Raw genomic sequence first — 21163 nt, forward strand, 5'->3', positions numbered from 1 at the left:
CACCAAGGCCAAGATTCTGCATCTGTAAAATAAGGCAATAATACATACCTCTTGAAGAGTTGGGATTATTAAGTGAGATAAAGTATATGCAATGAGATGTTGAAATGGGACATTTTCTGTCTCAGTTTTGGCTGAGGTCGAATGGGTGAGGACAATATAACAGGTGCCTAGTACCCTGACCCCAATTCTAAAAGTGAGTCAGGACACTCAGGGAGCCATGCCACAGAGGCCGTGGCAATGGCTAAGCCCAGGGCCCCTGCTGCCCCAGCTGACCCCGTAGGTATTGAACACTCGCCCTGAAATCTCACTTGCCTGGCTGCTCTCGGCCAGTGACTGAGTCCAGCTGACGCCGTGCATGCCCTTTCCTGCAGGACATGTGGCTCACATAACAGGCATTTTTGGCTGGAGGACACTCCTTGGACCAGCCGAAATTTTCATAGAACTGCACTAGAGCCCCGTGGCAATTGCTTTGCAAGAAGTTGTTGGAGTGACCTGGCGACCCCTCTTCTTCCCCATCTGCAGGGTGAGGAGGCAGCCCCTTTCACCCTCTAGTGAAGCCAAGAGAGAAGAGTGTCAGAGGGCCTATGGCAGAATTTTATGTGTGTCCAAGGGCCTGGTGACTTAAGGAAAACAATGGTCTAGGCTGGGGACATCTCAAAAGGGGGAGTGACACCAGCAGAGGGTTAGGCCAAGGTCTGGAGCATGGAAGCTGGACAGCGCCCGTCGGGAGGCTGCAGAGAGGGTTCCTGCTCCAGCACACGAGACTAGGGTGTTTAAGGCCCTGGTTTCACTGCCCTTGCCCTTCCTGCTGCTGTTGGGGGGCCACTGACCAAGAGATAATTTCTTGCCTCCCCTCCTCTCCTCTGGCTGCTCTTTGCTGCCTTTCCTGGTGCCCAGGCTGGGGGCCGTGTGCTCCCCTTCACAGCAGTGACCACACTGGGCTGTTCCTGGCTGTGTCCGCAGCTAGGGCGGCAGTGGCTCTGACGGGTCCCTGTGAGCTAAGACCCCGAGCAGCCTGGGGGCTCCCCGAGGATTCAGGGAAAGGACCGCGGGAGGGTGGTGAGTGCCTGACATCGGCTGTCTTCTCTGCAGACATCACTTTTATGAGGAACCGGAGCTCAATCCAAGAGCAAACAGCAGATCACAAGTGGCAGAAGGCAGCAGTGGCGCAGAGGAAGCAGGTGTGGCCCGGGAGCCGGAGAGCTTTGCTTCTGCCACCGGCACGTTGGTGACCCCAAACGCATGGATGCACGTGGCACACATCACTGCGAGCGCCGTTCCTCACCTGTGAAACGAGATGTCTGGACTAGCTTGTCATGACCTTGGAGCGCTAAAGTGCCGCAAAGCGAATTATTGACCTGGTCTCCTCTAGCCTTTCGGATCTAAGAGTCCTGGGAGAAGTGGGATCCAGCTGGAGCTGTGATTGAAAAGTGGGAGAACAGTGAGGGCTCGGGTCCATAGCTTTAGGCCAGGCACCCCTGGACCCCGCCTGGCCCTGGTACTCATGAGTTGTGCTCTCAGCCTCCTTGTCCTTGTATGTGGAGTGGGGATAACGAAGTTGACCTCACAGAGGCATCCTGAGGTATAAAGCCTGAGGCGTGTGTGCGAGGCACGGAGCCCTCGGCCGGCGCAGGGCTGCTCTATCACGAGCGCTGTCGCTGGCACTGTGCTCTGTGTGGCGAGATGGCTCTGTGGGACTCTGCCCTGGTGTTCACCTAGAGCGGTCAGGTCCCTGGAGATGTCCTTGGTCCTGACAAATTCCAGAGCCCCAAGAGGCCCCAAGTGGGGTCGAGGGGTGGCTTCATGCCTGAGCCACTGCCACCCACCTTGCCACGTCCTCCTCAGAAAGCAGAGCCTGCAGCCACCCAAGCAAGGCTCTGGAGCGCTCGCCAGCGAACATCCGGATCTTGCTGGGGAGAGACTAAACAGGCGGCGAGTTCTCTGCCGCCTCACGCGGGAAACAGGCCAAGGAGATTCAGAGGATCCTGGGATTAGCAACTGGAGGCAGAGCCTGGGACCTGGGCTCATATGCTCCTCTTCCGCCGGCCCGTCCCCGCCCCCGCCATGTCCTTTTCTGGATTCTGGGTTACTTGGTACCCACGGTTGCCTTTCCCCCACTCCATTGTAACTCCTACCAACTGTGCTATAATTGCTTGTCCGTTGCCCCTGCTCGTGGGGGACTCCTGGAAAGCAGGGGCTTTATCGGGTTCACTTCTGTCTCTAGCACATGGCACAGGGCCTGGCACACCGTAGATCCTCACTACATTTTCATCAAATAAATGAATGAATGCATGTTACATCAGTTTCCTCCTTTCCCATGCAAGCTCTTCCTAAACTCAAAAGCTCAAAACCATGCCAGTTGTCACTAGCCATACCACATATATCAGCTAGGGTTAAGTTTGGCTGTGATATACTTGCAACTTAAAAGTTGCTTAAATAAGAAAGTTTTTTTTCACATTCATGTCTAGAGATACACAAAACCGGACCGGTAAGGTGGTTCATAATTTTTTAAGAGATCTCAACTCCTTTTTTCTTGCTGTTCTACCGTCTTCCATCTCATTGTTTAAAATGGAATTCCAGCCATTGCCTCTATACTCCAGTGTACATTTCCTGGAAATGGCACACGACACTTCTGCTAATATCCTGTTGCCCAGAACTTAGTCATGTGATCACACCTAGCTACAGGGAAAGACAGGAAATGCTATCATGCTTTGGGGTGTGCCTGTGCCCTGTCAAGATTCTGGGTTTTTTACTCATTAACAGAGAAGAATGGATTCTGGGGGGACATTAGGAGCCCCAGCCATGCCACACTTTATAGTCTAAATGGCACACCCTTCTCTTACTATCTTCACCCACTAGCCCTGCGTGGCACTTGGGAATAAGAGGCATTATCCCCACTTCACAATTGAAGGAACAGAGGCTCTGAGAAGTCAGCAAGTTTTCCGAGGCCACAGAGTGAGTTATGGCAGGGCCGAGATGGGCACTCAAGGTTGCCAGCTACAAGGTTAGTGCTCTTTCCTCTTCATCATCTTGCCCCAGGGCTTCTTGGAAATGGTAGAGCTTGGGCTCCTTCCTCACAATTCCCTCAAGAAGCATCCAGCAGACACCTGCTGTGTGTGCAGAAAGCACCGGGTACTCGGAGAGAAACCAGATCCAATCCCTCTTGAGGACCTCATGGGCTGTCTTTACACAAGTCTTAGAATATAGTGTGATGGCTGGAGGGTTGCTAGCACAGACAGCTCTCTGACCCCAGAGCCCGGGCAGCCAATCCTTCAAGGTGTGTGACGTTCCATTTCAGGTTCTTCCAGCCTCCGATTTTCTGTCTGGAACCAGAGATGGGGTTGGAGAATTCGGGCTGAGTTCGAACCTCAGACGAAGGACATTGGTGTTTATGTTTGATGGGATGTGGTAGCACAGCTAAAAGTGTAGGCTCTGAGATAAGAAAGCATTACTTCTTTTTTCATGGAAAGCAAGTTACGATCCTATTTTTCCTGTGGCAAAACTGAGGCTCATTGAGTTCCAGCGTCTGTCCAAGGCAAGTATGTATCGGAGCGAGACTTGAGCGCAGTCTCCTGATGTCTAAGCTGGACCTCCTCCTGCACGGGGTTCTGGGGGGCTCTCCAGACCACTCCCACTGCTCCAGACCCTGGCTGGGGCCCACTACCTTCCAGGCTAGACCAGGCCCCTCGACCTGGATTTTATTCTGCAGCTACAAGCCTGGTCACCTGTGAGGAGCTGTCGGCATCGTGTCTCAACAACTGGAGAGAGGGAGTCTCACCAAGGGAGAGATTTGCCCCTTGTAAGGTGTGTAATGCTTTCTCTGTTAGCCTCCACTGCGTGAAGCCAAGACTCTGCTCTGGCTAGTCTGTGACACTCATCCCTCCTCTCCTTTCTCTGCAGGAATTATCTCTGGAAGTTTACCAACTTCTGTAGGGCTCCTGGCTCCTCTGTATCCTGATGGCGGCAAATGGGATGGGAAAAAAATTGCCTTTGTATCATGCAGCAAATGGAGGTATACCATATCTCAGTGGCCTCCTCGAGCCTGTTAGGTTTCAGGAAAACCATCTGGCTTGTCTTAGGATAGCTTTCTAAGCAGTCACTGACCCCAATAAGGCATTGATCAATAATGATCAATTAATGATCAATCAATCGATCATCAATTAGTTTTTGCTTTTTAAAAGTATTTATTTATTTACTTTTGGCAGCGTTGGGTCTTCGTTGTTGCACGCGGGCTTTCTCTGGTTGTGGTGAGCGGGGGCTACTCTTCGTTGTGGTGCATGGGCTTCTCACTGAGGTGGCTTCTCTTGTTGCGGGTTTCAGTAGTTGTGGCTCGCGGGCTCTAGAGCACAGCCTCAGTAGTTGTGGCGCACAGGCTTAGTTGCTCCGCGGCATGTGGGATCTTCCCGGACCAGGGCTCGAACACCTGTCCCCTGCACTGGCAGGTGGATTCTTAACCACTGCGCCACCAGGGAAGTCCATCAATTAGTTTTAAATTATCAGCATTCACCAAGTTTATACTGTCTATCCAACCCTGTGCTTGGCCTGTGACTGGCAGAAATAAAGCGGAGCCTGGATGCCTTCCTTTAAGGGAATTCAGCTGAGAGATTAGAGGTGGAAACAGAGAAAAGAATGAGGGACTTGAAGTAAGACAGAGGTAGGTTTGAATGACAACACTTCAACTTATTAAGTGTGTGACTGTAGGCAAGTGCTCAGGATACCTGGCTTGCTTGTTGTGAATATTAAAGGAGAGAATAGAAAACACTTTGCTCACTACTGGATCCATGGGAAATGCTCTGTTGGTGGTTAAGTGGCAAAAGCAGGCTGAATGCACACAACTATAACTGTTTAAACTGAGATAGGAATTCAGAGAAGGGAGATATTCATGTGTGAATTATCTTTTAAGACCTAGACTTGTAGAGCAGGTAATTTGGACCCTGGCGGGTCTGGGACTGGGGCCCTGAAAGAGCCTACTTTTCAGAATGTGCAGTACAATGGATGGCCACAGGGGGGAGACATAGGACAAATTTTAGCATCTTCCATTTCACCGTCCCTCTGGGCAGAGAATCCAGTAGGTGACTATCCTTTCTTCACTCCCTCCACACCCATGTTATAATCAGAGGTAAACCTCCACACACAATATCTGTAGATAGATGAGAGATTCACGGGGCTTTTCAATTGCAGTAATATGTCAAAAGTTCTCTGAGACATTCCTGGCACATAGGAGCCAGTGTGTCAGAAAAGTCTTTCAATCTTGCTCTGATTTTCTTTTTTTCACATTCTCTGATCAAGTCTCCCAATATATCTCTGAAATATGCAAATATCTATAGCTTTCTGTATCTCTCTGAAACTTGGGACACCAATTATCTCGCTAAAATATTCTGAAACTCCTTGAAATGCTGACTTTCTATAAATCTCTAAAATTATAAAACTCTATGTGGATGTCTTTTTCTGACCCTCTCTACCCTTTGACAGCACACATTCTCTCTGAATCTCAGAGACTCTCAGTCCATCTGTCTCCAACAGCTTGTTATCATTTTGCAAGTGGATATCGGACAAAGACAGATGCAATCTGTGCTAAACCTCAGGAATTTGCACCTCCTAGCTCCGGGCTGCAACTGTCTTGGTTCCGAAGAAGGTGGAGATCAAAGCCCTTCCCACAGGAAGTTTCAGCTAGAACTGGAGCCAGAGAAAAGAGCCAGGCATTTGGAGTCAGTCAAACCTGGGCTTGATTCTCTATTCCTCATCTTACTGTGTGACCTTGGCAAATTGCTTTTCCCTCTCCAAGTCTCTCTTTTCTAATCTAGTAAAAATAATCCTGCAGCCTTCGAGATTGTTATGAGGACTAGCGGCTGTATGAGGTAGTCAAGGGTAAAATGCCTGGTGAATGCCCATGACTATCCTGACTTTAAGTGAGATGTGAGTCCGGAGGATGGAGAGATTCATGTGTGTGTTTCATTAGCCCTTGACATGGAAAGGAAGTATTCAGAGTCTGCTGCATTTAAGAAGTCGCTTTGTGTAAGCCCACATTATTGCTTCCTTTACAGATTCTGTGGGGCTGTGGACCTGCAAGAATTAGTCATACTTCCCCCCCCCAACTTTATTGATGTATAATTGACAAATAAACTTGTACTATATTTAAAGTGTACAGCGCAATGATTTCATATAAGTATACATTGTGAAATTTGTCCCACAATCAAGTTAATTAACACATCTATCACCTCACATAGTTACCCTTTTGTTTTGGTGAGAACGCTTAATATCTACTCTCTTAGCAAACTTCAGGTATGCAACACAGTATTATTAGCTATAGTCATCATACTTTATGTTAGACACTCAGAACTCATGCATCTTACAACTGAAAGTGTAGCCTTGACAAACCTGTCTCCATTTCCTCCATCCCCCAGTCTCTGGGAACCGCCATTCTATTCTCTATTTCTATGAGTTCAACTTATTTTTGGTTCCACGTACAAGTGATAGCATGTGGTACTTGTCTTTCTCTGTATGGATTATTACACTGAACATAATGCCCTTCAAGTTCATCCTTGTTGTCACAAATGGTAGGAGTCCCTTCTTTCTTGAAGAACAATATTCCCGTGTGTGTGTGTGTGTGTGTGTGTGTGTCTGTGTGGGGGGGTGTATCTATATATCACATTTTCTTTACCCATTCATCCACTGGTGGACACTTAGGTTGTTTCCATATCTTGGCTATTGTGAATAATGCTGCAGGGGACACAAGAGTGCAGATATCTTTTTGAGATACTGATTTTGTTTCCTTCAGATATATACCCAAAGTAGGATTGCTAGGTCACATGGGAGCTCTAATTTTAATTTTTTGAGGTACCTCAACACTGTTTTCCATAATGGTTGTACCAATTTACATTCCCACTAATGGTGTATATCCTCAACATCTTCAACAACACCATCTCATGTCTTTTTGATAATAGACATCCCATCAGGTGTAATGTGATATCTCATTGTGGTTTTGATTTGCATTTCTCCGATCAGTGGTGTTGAGGATCTTTTCATAAACCTGTTGGCCTTTGTATGTCTTTTTTGGAAAAATGTCTATTCAGGTACTTTGCTCATTTTGGGGGGGAGGAGGGAAGGAAATGTCTATTGAGGTCTTTTGCCCATTTTTAAATTGGGCTTTTGTGGGATTTTGGGGTTTTTTTGTTTTGTTTTTTTTTGTTTTTTGCTATTGAGTTGTAAGGTTTCCTTATGCATTTTGGATATTAACCCTTTAATGGATATAATAGTTTTGATATAGTCCTGATTATTTATTTTTGCTTTCATTGCCTATGCTTTTGGCAACAAGATTCAAAAATTGCCAAGACAAATGTCAAGGAGATTGTCTCTGTTTTCTTCTAGAGCTTTACAATTTTAAATCTTTCCTTTAAGGCTTTAACCAATTTTGAATTGATTTGGGAGGGGCATGATGTAAGATAAGGCTCCAATTTCACACTTTGGCATGTGAATATCCAATTTTCCAAACACCGTCTGTGGAAGAGACTATCCTTTCCCCACTTGTGTTCTTGGTGTTTGTCAAAAATTAATTGACTGTATATGTGTGGGTTTATTTCTGGGCTCCCTATTCTGTTCCATTGATTTGTGTGTCTGTTTTAATGCCAATACCACACTGTTTTCATTCCTATAGCTTTATAGTATGGTTTGAAATCAGGACGTGTGATACCTCCAGTTTTGTTCTTCTTACCCAAGAACAAAACTTTAACTATTTGGGCTCTTTTGTGGTTCCATATGAATTTTAGGATTTTTTAAATTTCTGTGAAAAATGCCATTAGAATTTTTATAGAAATTGCATTTAATCTAGAGACTGCTTTGGGTAGTATGGACATTTTAACAATATTAATTCTTCCAATCTATTAACATGGCATATTTTCCCATTTGTGTCTTCTTCAATTTCTTCTGTCAACGTTTTATAGTTTCCAGTGTACAGATCTTTCACGTCCTTGGTTAAGTTTATTCCTAAGTATTTTATTCTTTTTGATACTATTATAAATGGGATTTTTTTCTTAATTTATTTTTTCAGATAGTTCGTTTTTAGTGTAGAGAAATGCAACAAAGTTTTGTATGTTGACTTTGTAACCTGAAACTCTACAAAATGCATCTATTATTCTAATAATTTTTTGGTGGCATCTTTAGGGTTTTCCATATATAAGATCATGTTATCTGCAAACAGAGGCATTTTACTTCTTCCTTTCTGATTTGGATGTCTTTTATTTCTTTTTCCTGTCTAGTTGCTCTGGCTAGGACTCCAGTACTATGTTGAGTAGAAGTGGTGAGAGTGGACATCCCTGTCTTGTTCCTAATCTTAGAGGAAAAGTTTTGAGCTTTTCACTGTTGAATACTTCTGTTAGCTGTGGGCTAAGTTCAAGGTCTTTATTATGTTAAGGTAGAATACATTCAATTTTTACCTGATTTTTTTTTCTTTTTTTTTTTTTGGTATGCAGACCTCTCACTGTTGTGGCCTCTCCCGTTGCGGAGCACAGGCTCCGGACGTGCAGGCTCAGCAGCCATGGCTCACAGGCCTAGCCGCTCCGCGGCATGTGGGATCTACCCAGACCAGGGCACGAACCCGTGACCCCTGCATTGGAACCACTGCGCCACCAGGGAAGTGCTTTACCTGATTTTTTGAGGTGCATTTCATTTATATCTAACTTGTTGAGAATTTTTATCACAAAAGGATGTTGAGATACATTTTTATCTAGACTTGATTTGTTGAGAGTTTTTTTTTTTTTATCATGAAAGGGTGTTGAATTTAGTCAAATGCTTTTCCTGCACCTATTGAAATAATCATATAATTTTTATCTTTTATTTTGTTAATGTGATGGATCACTTTTATTGATTTGCATATATTGGATCATCCTTGCATCCCAGGGATAAATCCCACTTGATCATGGTGTATGGTCCTTTTAATGTGCTTTTGAATTTGGTTTGCTAGTATTTTGCTGAGGATTTTTGCATTTATGTTCATCAGGGATATCAGCCTGTAATTTTCTGTTATTGTAGTGACCTCATCTGGCTCTGGTATTAGGGTCATGCAAGCCTTGAAAAATGAGTCTAGAAGTGTCCCTTTCTCTTTGATTTTTGGGAAGAGTTTGAGAAGGATTGGTAGTAATTCTTCTTTAAATATTTGGTAGAATTCACCAGTGAAGTCATTTGATTCTGCTGTTTTCTTTGTTGGGAGATTTTTGATTATTGATTCAATCTCCTTACTCATTATTGGTCTGTTCTAATTTTTTGATTTCTTCCTGATTCAGGCTTTGTAGGTTGTATGTTTCTAGGAGTTTATTCATTTCTTCTAGGTTATCCAATTTGTTAGCATATAATTGTTCATAGAAGCCTCTTATGGTCTTTGTATTTCTGTAGTGTCTGTTGTAATGTTTCCTCTTTCACTTATGATGTTATTTATTTGAGTCTTCTTTCCCTTTTCCTTAGTTATTCTAGCTAAAGATTTGTCAATTCTGTTATCTTTTCAAAAAACCAACTCTCAGTTTTGTTGATTTTTCTATTGCATTTCTATTCTCTATTTAATTTATTTCTGCTCTACTCTTTGTTATTCCCTTCCTTATAATAACTTTGGGCTTATTTTGTTCTTCTTTTTCTAGTCACTTGAGGTATAACATTAGATTCTTTACTTGAGATTTTTTTCTTAATGTAGGCGTTTATCACTATGAATCACTTACTATGAATGTGCAATATCAAGAGTTGGACACAAGCTGGGGCAATAGAGCAGATTTCAGCATCTTCCACTGTAGTTTACCTTTAGTGATGAGGAGTAAAGCCTTTGGTGGCACTTCATACACTATCTTATGTGTGACCCCATCTGCCTGCAGTGTTTAGCATCGGTGGGGATTGTGTGGGCAGCTGGAAATCTGAGCTGTTGTTTGACAATATGTCTCTGTATTTAGCATTTAGACTAGTGTGTTCCAATAGAACTTTCAGCTATGATGGAAATATTCCAAACCTGTGTTGTCCAAAATGGTAGCTATTAACCACATAGGGCTATTGAACACTCGAAATGTGACTAGTACAACTGATGAACAAATTTTTTAACTTAATTTAATGGTAATTAATTTGAATATAAATATTTAGCTACATATGGGTAGAAGGTTCTGGATTGGACAGCACAGAATTCCAGACAACTTCAGTTTATCTAGGAATGAATGAACACTCTCCATCCCAGCCTCTTTCTGAGGCTGAGCTAAGATTAATTAGTGAAGTTGTCTCCCAAGGAGCTCACAGTGGAGGAGGGGTGGGAAGTGGGCGAGGAAGCAAAGATGAATTCATAAACACTATAATATAGGCAAGCCTAATTACTACAGTAAGAGATATAAATCATACTGATGGTTGCTTCCACTTTTGAGTGCCTAACCAGTGGCAAAACACTTTATAGTGTGATTTAGGTCTCAGGGCATCCCTATGAGATTTTGCAGATGAGGAAACCAAGATGCAGAGTGACCAAATGGTTTATTTATGACAATTTAGATGCCAACCTAGATGGATGCCTTACCCTAAAATCTTTGTATAATGCTTATGAGGAACTTAAAAGAGGACTATATCACATCGAGTGAGGATACTATTCAAGCTTTCTAAAGGAGTTTGGGTTTCAGCTAGCAGGAAGAATAAGTAGGGTTTTAGTAGAAAAGGAGAGAAGACAGAGTCCAAGCAAAAGGATAGCATTAATCAGTGAGGCAAGAAATCTTGGGGGCTTTTTCTGCTCATTAACATTGTAATTAACCAAAATTTGGGTTTGGCCTCTCCTTTGTAACAGGTTTGGCTGAGACCAAGAAGAGGGGATTGGAACAACATCATCTAAAACCACTGGTCTGGGAGGGAGACTAAAGAGTCCCCAACAGGACTGGAGGGATGTGGAGCCCAGGTTGGAGGGCAGCAGGGGCGGGAGAGAGGGTGTCTCCCTTCAAGGTGGGTAAATTCATGGAGTGCAAGCATACACCCTTGTACACATAAATATCAAAGGAGACTGACTCCCAGCTTCTTAAAGATGAACTGTGGATACTGGGAGAGAGACATGGGGAATGATGGGAACCATGAAGTTCAAGTCGTGTTAGACTCACTCTTTTGCCTGTATTTTCAACAGATGTAAGAGAATCTACTGATGGAACAATCAAGTTCTTTGGCATCAAATATGTGGTGGGATCAGCAGACAAAGTTTTTCATGTTGGAATTTCAAAAACATTTTCCATAATCTCTTGGAGACACGATGGTATGTTTGGTGGGCTTGTGATAGTTGATGCTACTATGACAACCTAGAGGCAGGTCTCTAGCGACTTAACCATTCAGCTCTATTCTTGGCCATGTTCCTAACAAATGTACTGCATGATCTAAATAAAGACATTGGCTAAAGGGTTATTCTATTTGGTAAAGAGAACTAAATTGCTATTCAGAGAATCAAAAGCCAAGAAGTTATTGTCTTCTGTAATTGATTTGACTCTATCAAGACTGTATTTAATTATGAGAGCTATAAAGTGTAGCATTTAGCCTCAGGAAAACCAAGTTGAAAAGGAAAGGAATGTTTTACTTGGTAATTTCAGTCTCAGTCAAACTTATTTAGTGCTTGCTGTAGGGATTTTATGGTGAATAAACCACTGCTCTCACTGGTCATACATTCCCCACATCAGAGCCGATAGAATCACTTTTACACTTGCTACTTAAATGGGTACTACAAAATCTACAGTGACTTATGGTGTGAAGTGGAGTCCTGGCTGTGAATAAACCCAGTGGTAGCCTGGCTTTTCTGCTGGAAATATAGAATGTTTCTTTAAAAACTGGTTTAGCATTTTTTTTTTTTTTTTTTTTTTTTGTGGTATGCGGGCCTCCCTCTGCTGTGGCCTCTCCCGTTGCGGAGGACAGGCTCCAGACGCGCAGGCCCAGCGGCCATGGCTCACGGGCCCAGCCGCTCCGCGGCATGTGGGATCCTCCCAGACCGGGGCGCGAACCCGGTTCCCCTGCATCGGCAGGCGGACGCGCAACCGCTGCGCCACCAGGGAAGCCCTGGTTTAGCATTTTTAAGTTAAAAAAATTAAATGTGATGGGGGTGTGTGGGGGGGAGGTGATTGTCCTGTACTATTTTCCCCCTAAAGGCAGATCGCTGCTTAGAGAAATGAACAGACGATTATGAAAGCCAGGGTTTATTTATCAGGCTCAGTCCCAAGGGGTGTCTCCCCAAAGCAGCAGCAGATGGGCCAAAGACACACGTGGACAGAGGGAAAGACCTAGAGCTGCTTGAGGGTGAGGTCAAGTCCTCACCTCAGCTATGTCCTGCCGAAGGGTGTGTCCTGGAGCAGGCCAGAGGGAGTGTTTTTAAGTGACTTAAGTGCTTGCAGTTCCACTGACCTGGCCTTTCTTCCCTCCACCAATCCGTTCTCCACACTAAAGCCAGAAAGACCTTTTCAAATGTAACTCTGAGCATGTCATGCAACCTACTCTCTGCTTAGAACCTACCAGTGTTTTTCCAGGAATGTCAGCACAGTTCACTGGTGCCTATGTGGTTTACCCTGCAGCTTCATTTGCCCCAAAGCTCCCTCTTTTTCACTCTCCACTCACTGTAGTCTTTTGTTTCCTGGCAACATGCTATGGCCTTCCACTGCGGGGCCTTTTCACATGCTGCTGCTTTTGTCCAGTGAACTTTCCTGTACACACCTTGCTTTGTGCTCTCATAGATTCATATTCTTCCCATAAACTACACAGAGGAGGGACTGGCCTGATTCTGCTCATCATATTATCCCTAGCATAATGCCAGACATATAGTCAATAACTAATTATTGAAAGAATGACTGAACTTTCTTTCTAGAGTGAAAGACTTTCATGCTATCAGATTTCGCTTCTAGGAAAGTATGTCATATTGATCTTCCATTCCCTTTTAATTTCTCAGGGTGGTGTGGGAGGGAAACCTTGAATCATGGCTGGGAAGGCTTAGGCATTGGCAAAGGGCAAAGGAGTAGGTGGAGGAGGTGGGAAGGCTTTTAGAGTGTCATGCAAAGGGGGACGGAGGACTTTTTCCAGGCTGTCCTAAGGAGCCATCTACTTTGCCAATGACCATGTTCTCCCCTGCCAGGCTACCCTGGGTCCCAGGAATTTAATCTTAATGAGTAGATGATAAGTGGATAAACACATAGAGCCCTAAAGGAGCTGGGACTCTTCACCAGCAGGATTCTCATAGAACCTATGCCTCTTATACCTCACTTGACTTCAAGCCATGATGTAATCTCTGTAAATCTCTTTTCAACCCAATTGTGATCCAAAGCATGATGAGTGGAGTCAGAGGAAACTAAATTTGAGTGTCCACTCAGCTACTTACCAGCTGTGTGATTTCAAACAATCCTGTTTGAAAACCTGTTTTTGCCACTGTAAAGTGGTGTTAATAATAGTTTCCATTTCACTGGGCAGCAGTGAGTATACATCAAAATAATGTTTCTAAAACACTGAACACCAGTCTCATCTCACTGGTTTGACACACAGAGGTTTATTTCTTGCTTACACTGCAGTACTGTGCCATGAGTAGTGGTGGCGGAAGTGTAAATCTCTACATCCTTTCTGGAAGACAACTGGACAATATGTATGAAAAGCCTTAAATTACTAGCCCAGTAATTTCACACTTCTAGGAATTATTCCTAGCCAAATAACCAGAGATGCAGATATACCAGTTGAAGTACGTGGATATCCTTATAACCTATTGACAACAATGGGCCACTGGAAAGACTTAAGTGTTTACCAGTATTGGGGGAGGGCAGGAGGGATGGCAGTGGTGGTTGTAAGGGCTGTGATTCTCCCAACAGCTGAGGTTTACTTCCTTGTTAAAGCAGCTTTTTCTGTTACTAGAGTAATACCTGTGGCCTCTCTCTACCTCCTCACTTACTACTCACTATGCTTCCATGGTATAAATTTGGGATCAGGAACTGAGATGTGTCTTCCTGAAACTTCTTCCCACCTATCTAAGGAATAGGCAAACCCTAGGAAACATGTGTTCTCAATTGCTTTCAGCCATGAAGCAAGTTTAGCAGTTAAGTCTCTGTCTCAATGGGAGCAGGCTATCACTGCCTGTAATTGGGCAGATAAATCAGCCCAATACTGGAATTCATCATTAGATTGTCCACCCACCCATTCACATATGCTAACTTTATTTTATACCAATGATTTATAAAGATGACATTTTAATGCACAATCTGCCTTCATCTTTTATTTCTCACTTAGTTTAGTTTTATTTAGGAGAATATAATTATGGTGTTTATCACTTATTCTAAAGGTGTAGTCTCTATCTCAATAGTATCAATGTTACCTGGGAACTTCTCGGAAATGCAGATTCTTGGACTCTACTTAGATCTACTGAATCAGAAACTCTGTGGGTGGAGCCCAGTGGTTTGTGTTTTAACAAATTCTCTAGGTGATTCTCATGCATGCTAAAGTTTGTAAGCACTCATTTTTTAGCACACATGCAATACTGGATGAAAATATACCAAAATGTTACGGATACCGAATCAGGACTGGCTGCTTGCTGCTGGTACAACAATACCCGAGAAGTAGTTGTTGGTAGAAAGGAAAGTTGCTTTTAATCAGAATGCCAGCAATCTGGGGAGATGGTGGATTCAGTGTCCCCGCAAAACCACCCCCGAAGATCCTGCCTGGCCATGAAAGTTTTTAAAGGGAAAAAGGGAAGTAATCTCAGTTCATCATTGAGATAGGGCCCTGGTCAGTGTAGTCTCCATCCCCCACTGTGTGCAGGCTTGTTGATATCTTGTACTTTTTCTTTAGATGCTGTCTTGTTCATACAGTTTGTTCACCAGGTTACTGAATGGGAAGCTAGGGAAGAGATCTGGTCATCTGTTAATTACTTATTCTTATTTCTACTTCTTTGATCTACAGAAAGAACCAACAGATTAGACAAGGTATTGTGTGATCAAAAGATGTGAAAGGTGTGCTGGGGCTGGAGATGGGGGTGCCTGGTTTAAAGTTAGTGACAAGACAAAGAGGCCTCCCGTAGAGAGCTCTTTCCTGCAAAAAGCTCTTTCCTGCCAAAAGCTACTTACATTACCAGTAATTTTCTTTGAGAGGTGGGGCTGCAGATGTGTGTGTTTCCGTATAAGTTAATTTTAAAATAAATTATCTTATTTTTCAGATATCTTTGTGGATTTCTTGGCTTATGTCCCATCAATAAATCTCATAGGGTGGAGCAGCAATTCTTGATGTCATTCAATGAATTATCAGCTTTTAATTTATCAAAAGTAGGCAAGGTTACAGATATTTGTAGTTTATGAGAGTAGATAAATTTTTCCACTTAAGAATTTTTATTTTTAAATAATTACATATTCACAGGAAATTGCAAAGATAGAATCAAAAGCAATTGATTTCTGTATATTAACCATGTATCCTACAACCTTGTTATAACTGCTTATCAGTTCCAGGGGTTTTTTGTTTTGTTTAATTTTTGCATTTCCTTGGGATTTTCTTTATTGAGAATCTTTTCATACGTGAACAACTTATCGTGGTTTATTTTTGCTTCTGGCCAATGTTCAAAAACAAAATTCTCTAAGCTTTCCCCTAGTCAATATTTTCACCTTTATCCTTTGTATCTTTCCCACTCATACTTCAGGAATGGGTTCTGGTAATTGTCAAGGAAATTCTAACGTAACATAGAGACAGGTAAACATCCCCAAGGGAAAGAAAAAATTAGTGAGAAGTGGAAAAATTCCTGTTCTGAGCCAACTGATTATCAACGAATTTATCTTTCCCCACCCCTGAAAAATGGGGGTAATCAGGAGAATCATTCCCGTGTTTATAATCAAGGTATAATTTAATACTACAGTGAAACAAGTAGACAAAAAATGTGCAGTTCAATGAATTTTGAAAAATGCATATGCCTGTTAATTGTGTCCTATAGCACATTTCCATTATCCTAGAGAGTTCTCTTATCCCTTCTAGTCAACCCCTCACTCCTCCAGTGACTACCACTCTACCATTTTACAACGTAGATCAGCTTTGCCTGTTCTAGAAGTTCATACACTTGGAATCATACTGTACATCTTTTCTGGTGTCTTGCCTCTTATTCAGCATAATGTTTTGACATTCACTCACATTGTTGCGAGTATCATTAGTTTTCCTTTGTTGCTGCTGAGTAGTATTCCATTGTCAGAATACACCACATTTGATTGTTGATGGCACCTGGACTATTCCTAGTTTTTGTCTATTATGAATAAGATTACTGTTGGTTTGCGTTCTGCAGGCCTGCAAGGTCTGTACTTGCCCAGCTTCAAGACTGAAGAAAGAGCCTGGAGTCAGCAACAGACACATCAGTGGTTTAATGGATGGGGGAGCTTACACGTCTGAAGCAAGGTCCTGGAGCTACACCCCACCATGCACTGTGGATGACAGGGCAGGACATGTTGTCAGTCTTCGCTCCCAGGAGGCAGGGGGAGATTACCAGTTATAGGGGGAATTGCTATCAGGTGGGCTCATTGGTTACCAGGGAAACCAGCAGAGGGGCATGCCCCTAACCACCCCTTTGATAAGCATAGTGGAGAGTTCTGACCTAAAGCTAGAACAATCATTAGCTGGGGCCTGGGCAAGTATGTAGGAAGGTCAGCCATGTGAGTAGGGTGTAGATGAAGCAGGACCTGATGGAGCAGGGGATATACAGAGAGCAGGAGGACAGCCGTCAAGTGGCCTGACCATACAACTACTATGAACATTCTTATACAAAGAGATTTGTGGATATGTTTTCATTTCTCTTGGATTAATGCCTGAGAGTAGAATTTTGGGGTCATTGGGTAGATGTATACTTTATAAGAAACTGCAAATCTTAGACACAACAGCAGTGTATGGGAGTTCCAGTTATCACATCCTTGGCAACATATCATGTTGTCAGTGTTTTCATTTTAGCTATTTCAGTGACTCTGAGGTGAAATCTTGATATAGTTTTACTTTGCAATTCCTTAATACCTAGTAATGTTGCTCACATTTTAGAGTACTTACTGGCCATTCATACATCTTCTTTTTTGAAGTATTTGTTTAAATTTTTCTAAATTGGATTGTTTTAAAAATTATTATTGAGTTATAAAAGTTATTTATATATTCTGAATATAAACCCTTTGCCAGATGTGTGTGTTGCAAATATTTTCTTCTGGTTGAAGGCTTTTCCATTTAGTTTCATAATGGTGTTGTTGATAAGAAGTTTTTAATCCAAATCCAATTCATCAATTTTGGGTTTTTCTAGGATTGGGTTAGATGCAGAAGACAGTAAACTCTAAGTAATCACGGCTTAAACAAGATGGCAATTTCTTTTTTTTCTCTCACTAATGCAGGAAGTCCATTCCACAATCACCAGTAATTTCTTCAGTTTTGTTTTTTTCCATTCTTAGTATATGGGTTCCAACTTGTGGTTCATGAAAGTACCCAAACCAAGGTAAAGTGAACACATCCTCTCTCTGTAGATACTTCCTTGGAGCAGGACCATCATTAACGCTTATATTTAATTGGCCGGGACTTAGTCTCATCAGTCTACAAGTCTACAAGTGATGCTGAACGATGCGGTTTATATTCCATTTAGCTATGTATTCACCTAAAAAATCAAAGGTTTTAATAAATAGAAGAAAAGGATAACAAATATTGTAGAAAAATTTGTAGTCTCTGCCATAATGAGTTGATTCTTGCTTATGAATTTTCTCATTTTATCTATTTTCAAATATATTGGTATGCAATCATTGTTTCAATCTTATTATCTTTATTTTTTTCTCTGATTTTGCAATTAAATTGTGATTTTCATTCTTAGTATTGTTGATTCGTACTTAGTTTTTTTTTCCCTGATCAGTATTGTCTAAGGTTCCTCAATTGTATCTTTTTGAAGAAATAACTTCTGTCTTAGTTTATCTTCTCGAGCAGAGTTTTAGAAACAGAGTGATATTGCTCGTTTCTCAGAAACTTTTATCAGCATTTATATCTGTAAATATACAATAAGAGATGTCAATCTCAGGTTCCCAAATGACCAACAGAGAGAGAAACTGCTAATCCAGAAAATGGAACAAGGTTATTTTTAGGGTTTTAGGTTTTGGGTTCAATGATTTTAAGGTGGGTCTTTCCTGGTGATAAATGGTGAGGTTTGAGAAGAACTCTGGAGTGATGGGAACAGTGAGGTAAGAGTCTTAAAGTCTTGATGAAAAAGTTGTTAGTCTTGATAAGTAAACTATCTTTGTGGGTTCACTGTCTTAATTTTAGGAGCAAAGATTTCCTTAAGCACATAGCTATTTTTATGTGATCTCAGTATTACTTAATACAGGGACAGAAAAGTGTTCCCAATCCTTCTATTATTTGGGTGAAGGAGAGGTAATTATATTAATTTCCATTTTTGATATGTATTGGTCAGTCTATCTATCTGTCATCTCTTCAAATATATATATGAATATATGTATATAAATATATATATTAGAGGAATTGAGTCATGAGATTCCCATGAGTCATGGGTCTGGCAAGTTCAAAATCTGTGAGGCAGGCCAGCAGGCTGCAGGTCCAGGGAAGAGTTGATACTGCAGTCTTGAATCCAAAATCTGCAGGACAGGTCAGCAAACTGGAAAGAGAAGCAGGGTTTCTACATTACAGCCATGAGCCAGAATTGCTTCTTCTTAGGGAAACCTTAGTCTTTGTTCTTAAGCTCTTCCACTGATTGGATAATGTCCACCTACATTGTAGAGGGTATTCTACTTTTCTTAAAGTCTACTGATTTAAATATTAATCACATCTAAAAAATACCTTCACATCAACATCTAAACTGGTGTTTCACCAAATAACTTGGTCTAGCTAAGCTTACACATAAAATCAGCCACCACAGATACACACAGAATTGCTGCCAAACCCTGTTTCATTCTAGCCATAAATAATATTAATCCAAGGATAAATTTATTTTTAAAAACAGTCTAGTCATCTTATTGAAAGGTATGTTTCTAATAAAATTTTACTTTCTATGTTTGATATTATCAATATTTATCAAAATTGATAATATATTTGCAATGTTTTATCAACTGTGTTCTGATAAAAATTATAATAATAAATTAATACAGAATTTTTAATCTTATGGTCATAAGTGTAAAACTAATTTATAATTTTGTTGCAGAAGTTATAATAGGGTTATAAATAAAAAATTTTCAAAACTAACATATTCATATTGATATAAAATCTTCTGGGGAAGCCTTATTTTAAAATATCAATACTTATAAAACTCTAGAAATTATACCTCTTGCAAGTATTTTAACTTGTATAAAATTTTAGATATTAACATAAATGATTAAGGGATTATAGGGATTATACTCAAATCCTTTTAGAGGATATGTAAGCAAAATATTGAAGACCGCTGGGATTAAGTACCAAACTCTCTCTCCAAGGAAACCACCATGGTACTGTTAGAGAAAAAATATTCAATGACACTTCTTAAAGATGGTAAGACAGAGTTTATTCAGGACTATCCAGTAGGATGGAATGGAATTTTAAAGTGAAGGAGAAAGATTGGGCTCAACTCCAAATATAACATGGGCAAGTGGGAATTTATAACCAAGGAGCAGGATGGAAGTCAGTGAATAGAAAATCTCTAAGAGGAAATATCAGGAGTAAGGGGGATCCTGGCTAAACCAACTAACTGGATTTTTGCTGAATGAAGACAGGTCAGGGTGATCAGGCATCATGTTGGGGATGGTGGAGGATGAGGAACCTCATCAGATATTGAGGATATCACATATCGAGGGTGGGGGTTTTTGGTTAACTGATTTAGCAGGGTTCTTGCTAAAACTGGATTTTACAAGGACGTGCACACATGGGTCTAGGAAAGGCTCAAGACCCTGACTAAAGTTTGATCAAGCAAAGAATCTTTGTCAGTACCAAGAGGCAACATTTCTGTCAAAAGCTTTGGGGAAAGAGAACTTGTACTTAACTATTAACTCTTTTTTTATTATTTTTTAACATGTTGATTGGAGTATAATTGCTCCACAATGGTGTGTTAGTTTCTGCTTTATAACAAAGTGAATCAGCTATACATATACATATATCACCACACCTCCTCCCTCTTGCGTCTCCCTCCCACCCTCCTTATCCCACACCTCTAGGTGGTCACAAAGCACCGAGCTGATCTCACTGTGCTAGGCGGCTGTTTCCCACTAACTTATCTATTTTACATTTGGAAGTGTATATATGTCCATGCCACTACCTCATTTCGTCCCAGCTTACACTTCCCCCTCCCTGTGTCCTCAAGTCCATTCTCTACATCTGCATCTTTATTCCTGTCCTGCCCCTAGGTTCTTCAGAACCTTTTTTTTTTTAGATTCCATATATATGTATTAGCATACGGTATTTGTTTTTCTCTGACTTACTTCACTCTGTATGACAGACTCTAGGTGTATCCACCTCACTACAAATAACTCAATTTCGTTTCTTTTTTTTTTTAACCTCTTTATTGGAGTAAAATTGCTTTACAATGTTGTGTCAGTTTCTGCTGTATAACAAAGTGAATCAGCTATACGTACACATATAAGCCCATATACCCTCCCTCTTGCGTTGCCTCCCACCCTCCCTATCCCATCCCTCTAGGTAGTCAAAAAGCACTGAGAGGATTTCCCTGTGCTATGCGGCTGCTTCCCACTAGCTATCTATTTTACATTTGGTAGTATATACATATATCAATGTCACTCTCTCACTTGGTCCCAGTTTACCCTTCCCCCCCCGTGTCTTCAAGTTGATTCTCTATGTCTGCATCTTTATTCCTCTCCTGCCCCTAGGTCCTTCAGAACCTTTTTTTTTTATATTCCATATATATATGTTAGCAGACAGTATTTGTTTTACTCTTTCTGACTTACTTCACTCTGTATGACAGATTTGAGGTCCATCTGCCTCACTACAAATAATTCAATTCCGTTTCTTATTATGGCTGAGTAATATTCCATTGTATATATGCGCCACATCTTCTATATCCATTCATCTGTCAATGGACACGTAGGTTGTTTCCATGTCCTGGCTATTGTAAATAGTGCTGCAATGAACATTGTGGTACATGACTCTTCTTGAATTATGGTTTTCTCAGGGTATATGCCCAGTAGTGGGATTGCTGGGTCATATGGTAGTTCTATTTTTAGTTTTTTAAGGAACCTCCATA

At 41.6% G+C, this 21163-nt stretch overlaps 1 protein-coding gene across 1 annotated transcript in view; it reads left to right on the top strand.

The window, feature by feature from the left end:
• The first annotated feature begins 1738 nt into the window (after positions 1 to 1738).
• Positions 1739 to 21163, top strand: part of LOC102995597 (selection and upkeep of intraepithelial T-cells protein 8-like) — a 48681-nt gene continuing 29256 nt past the window's right edge. The window contains 2 exon segments of the mRNA XM_024119962.1: positions 1739 to 2093; positions 2912 to 3004. Of these exon segments, the coding sequence (XP_023975730.1) occupies positions 1739 to 2093; positions 2912 to 3004 (448 nt within the window).

Source organism: Physeter macrocephalus, chromosome 4 (assembly GCF_002837175.3).
Source record: "Physeter macrocephalus isolate SW-GA chromosome 4, ASM283717v5, whole genome shotgun sequence".
In the NCBI taxonomy this organism is placed as follows: domain Eukaryota; kingdom Metazoa; phylum Chordata; class Mammalia; order Artiodactyla; family Physeteridae; genus Physeter; species Physeter macrocephalus.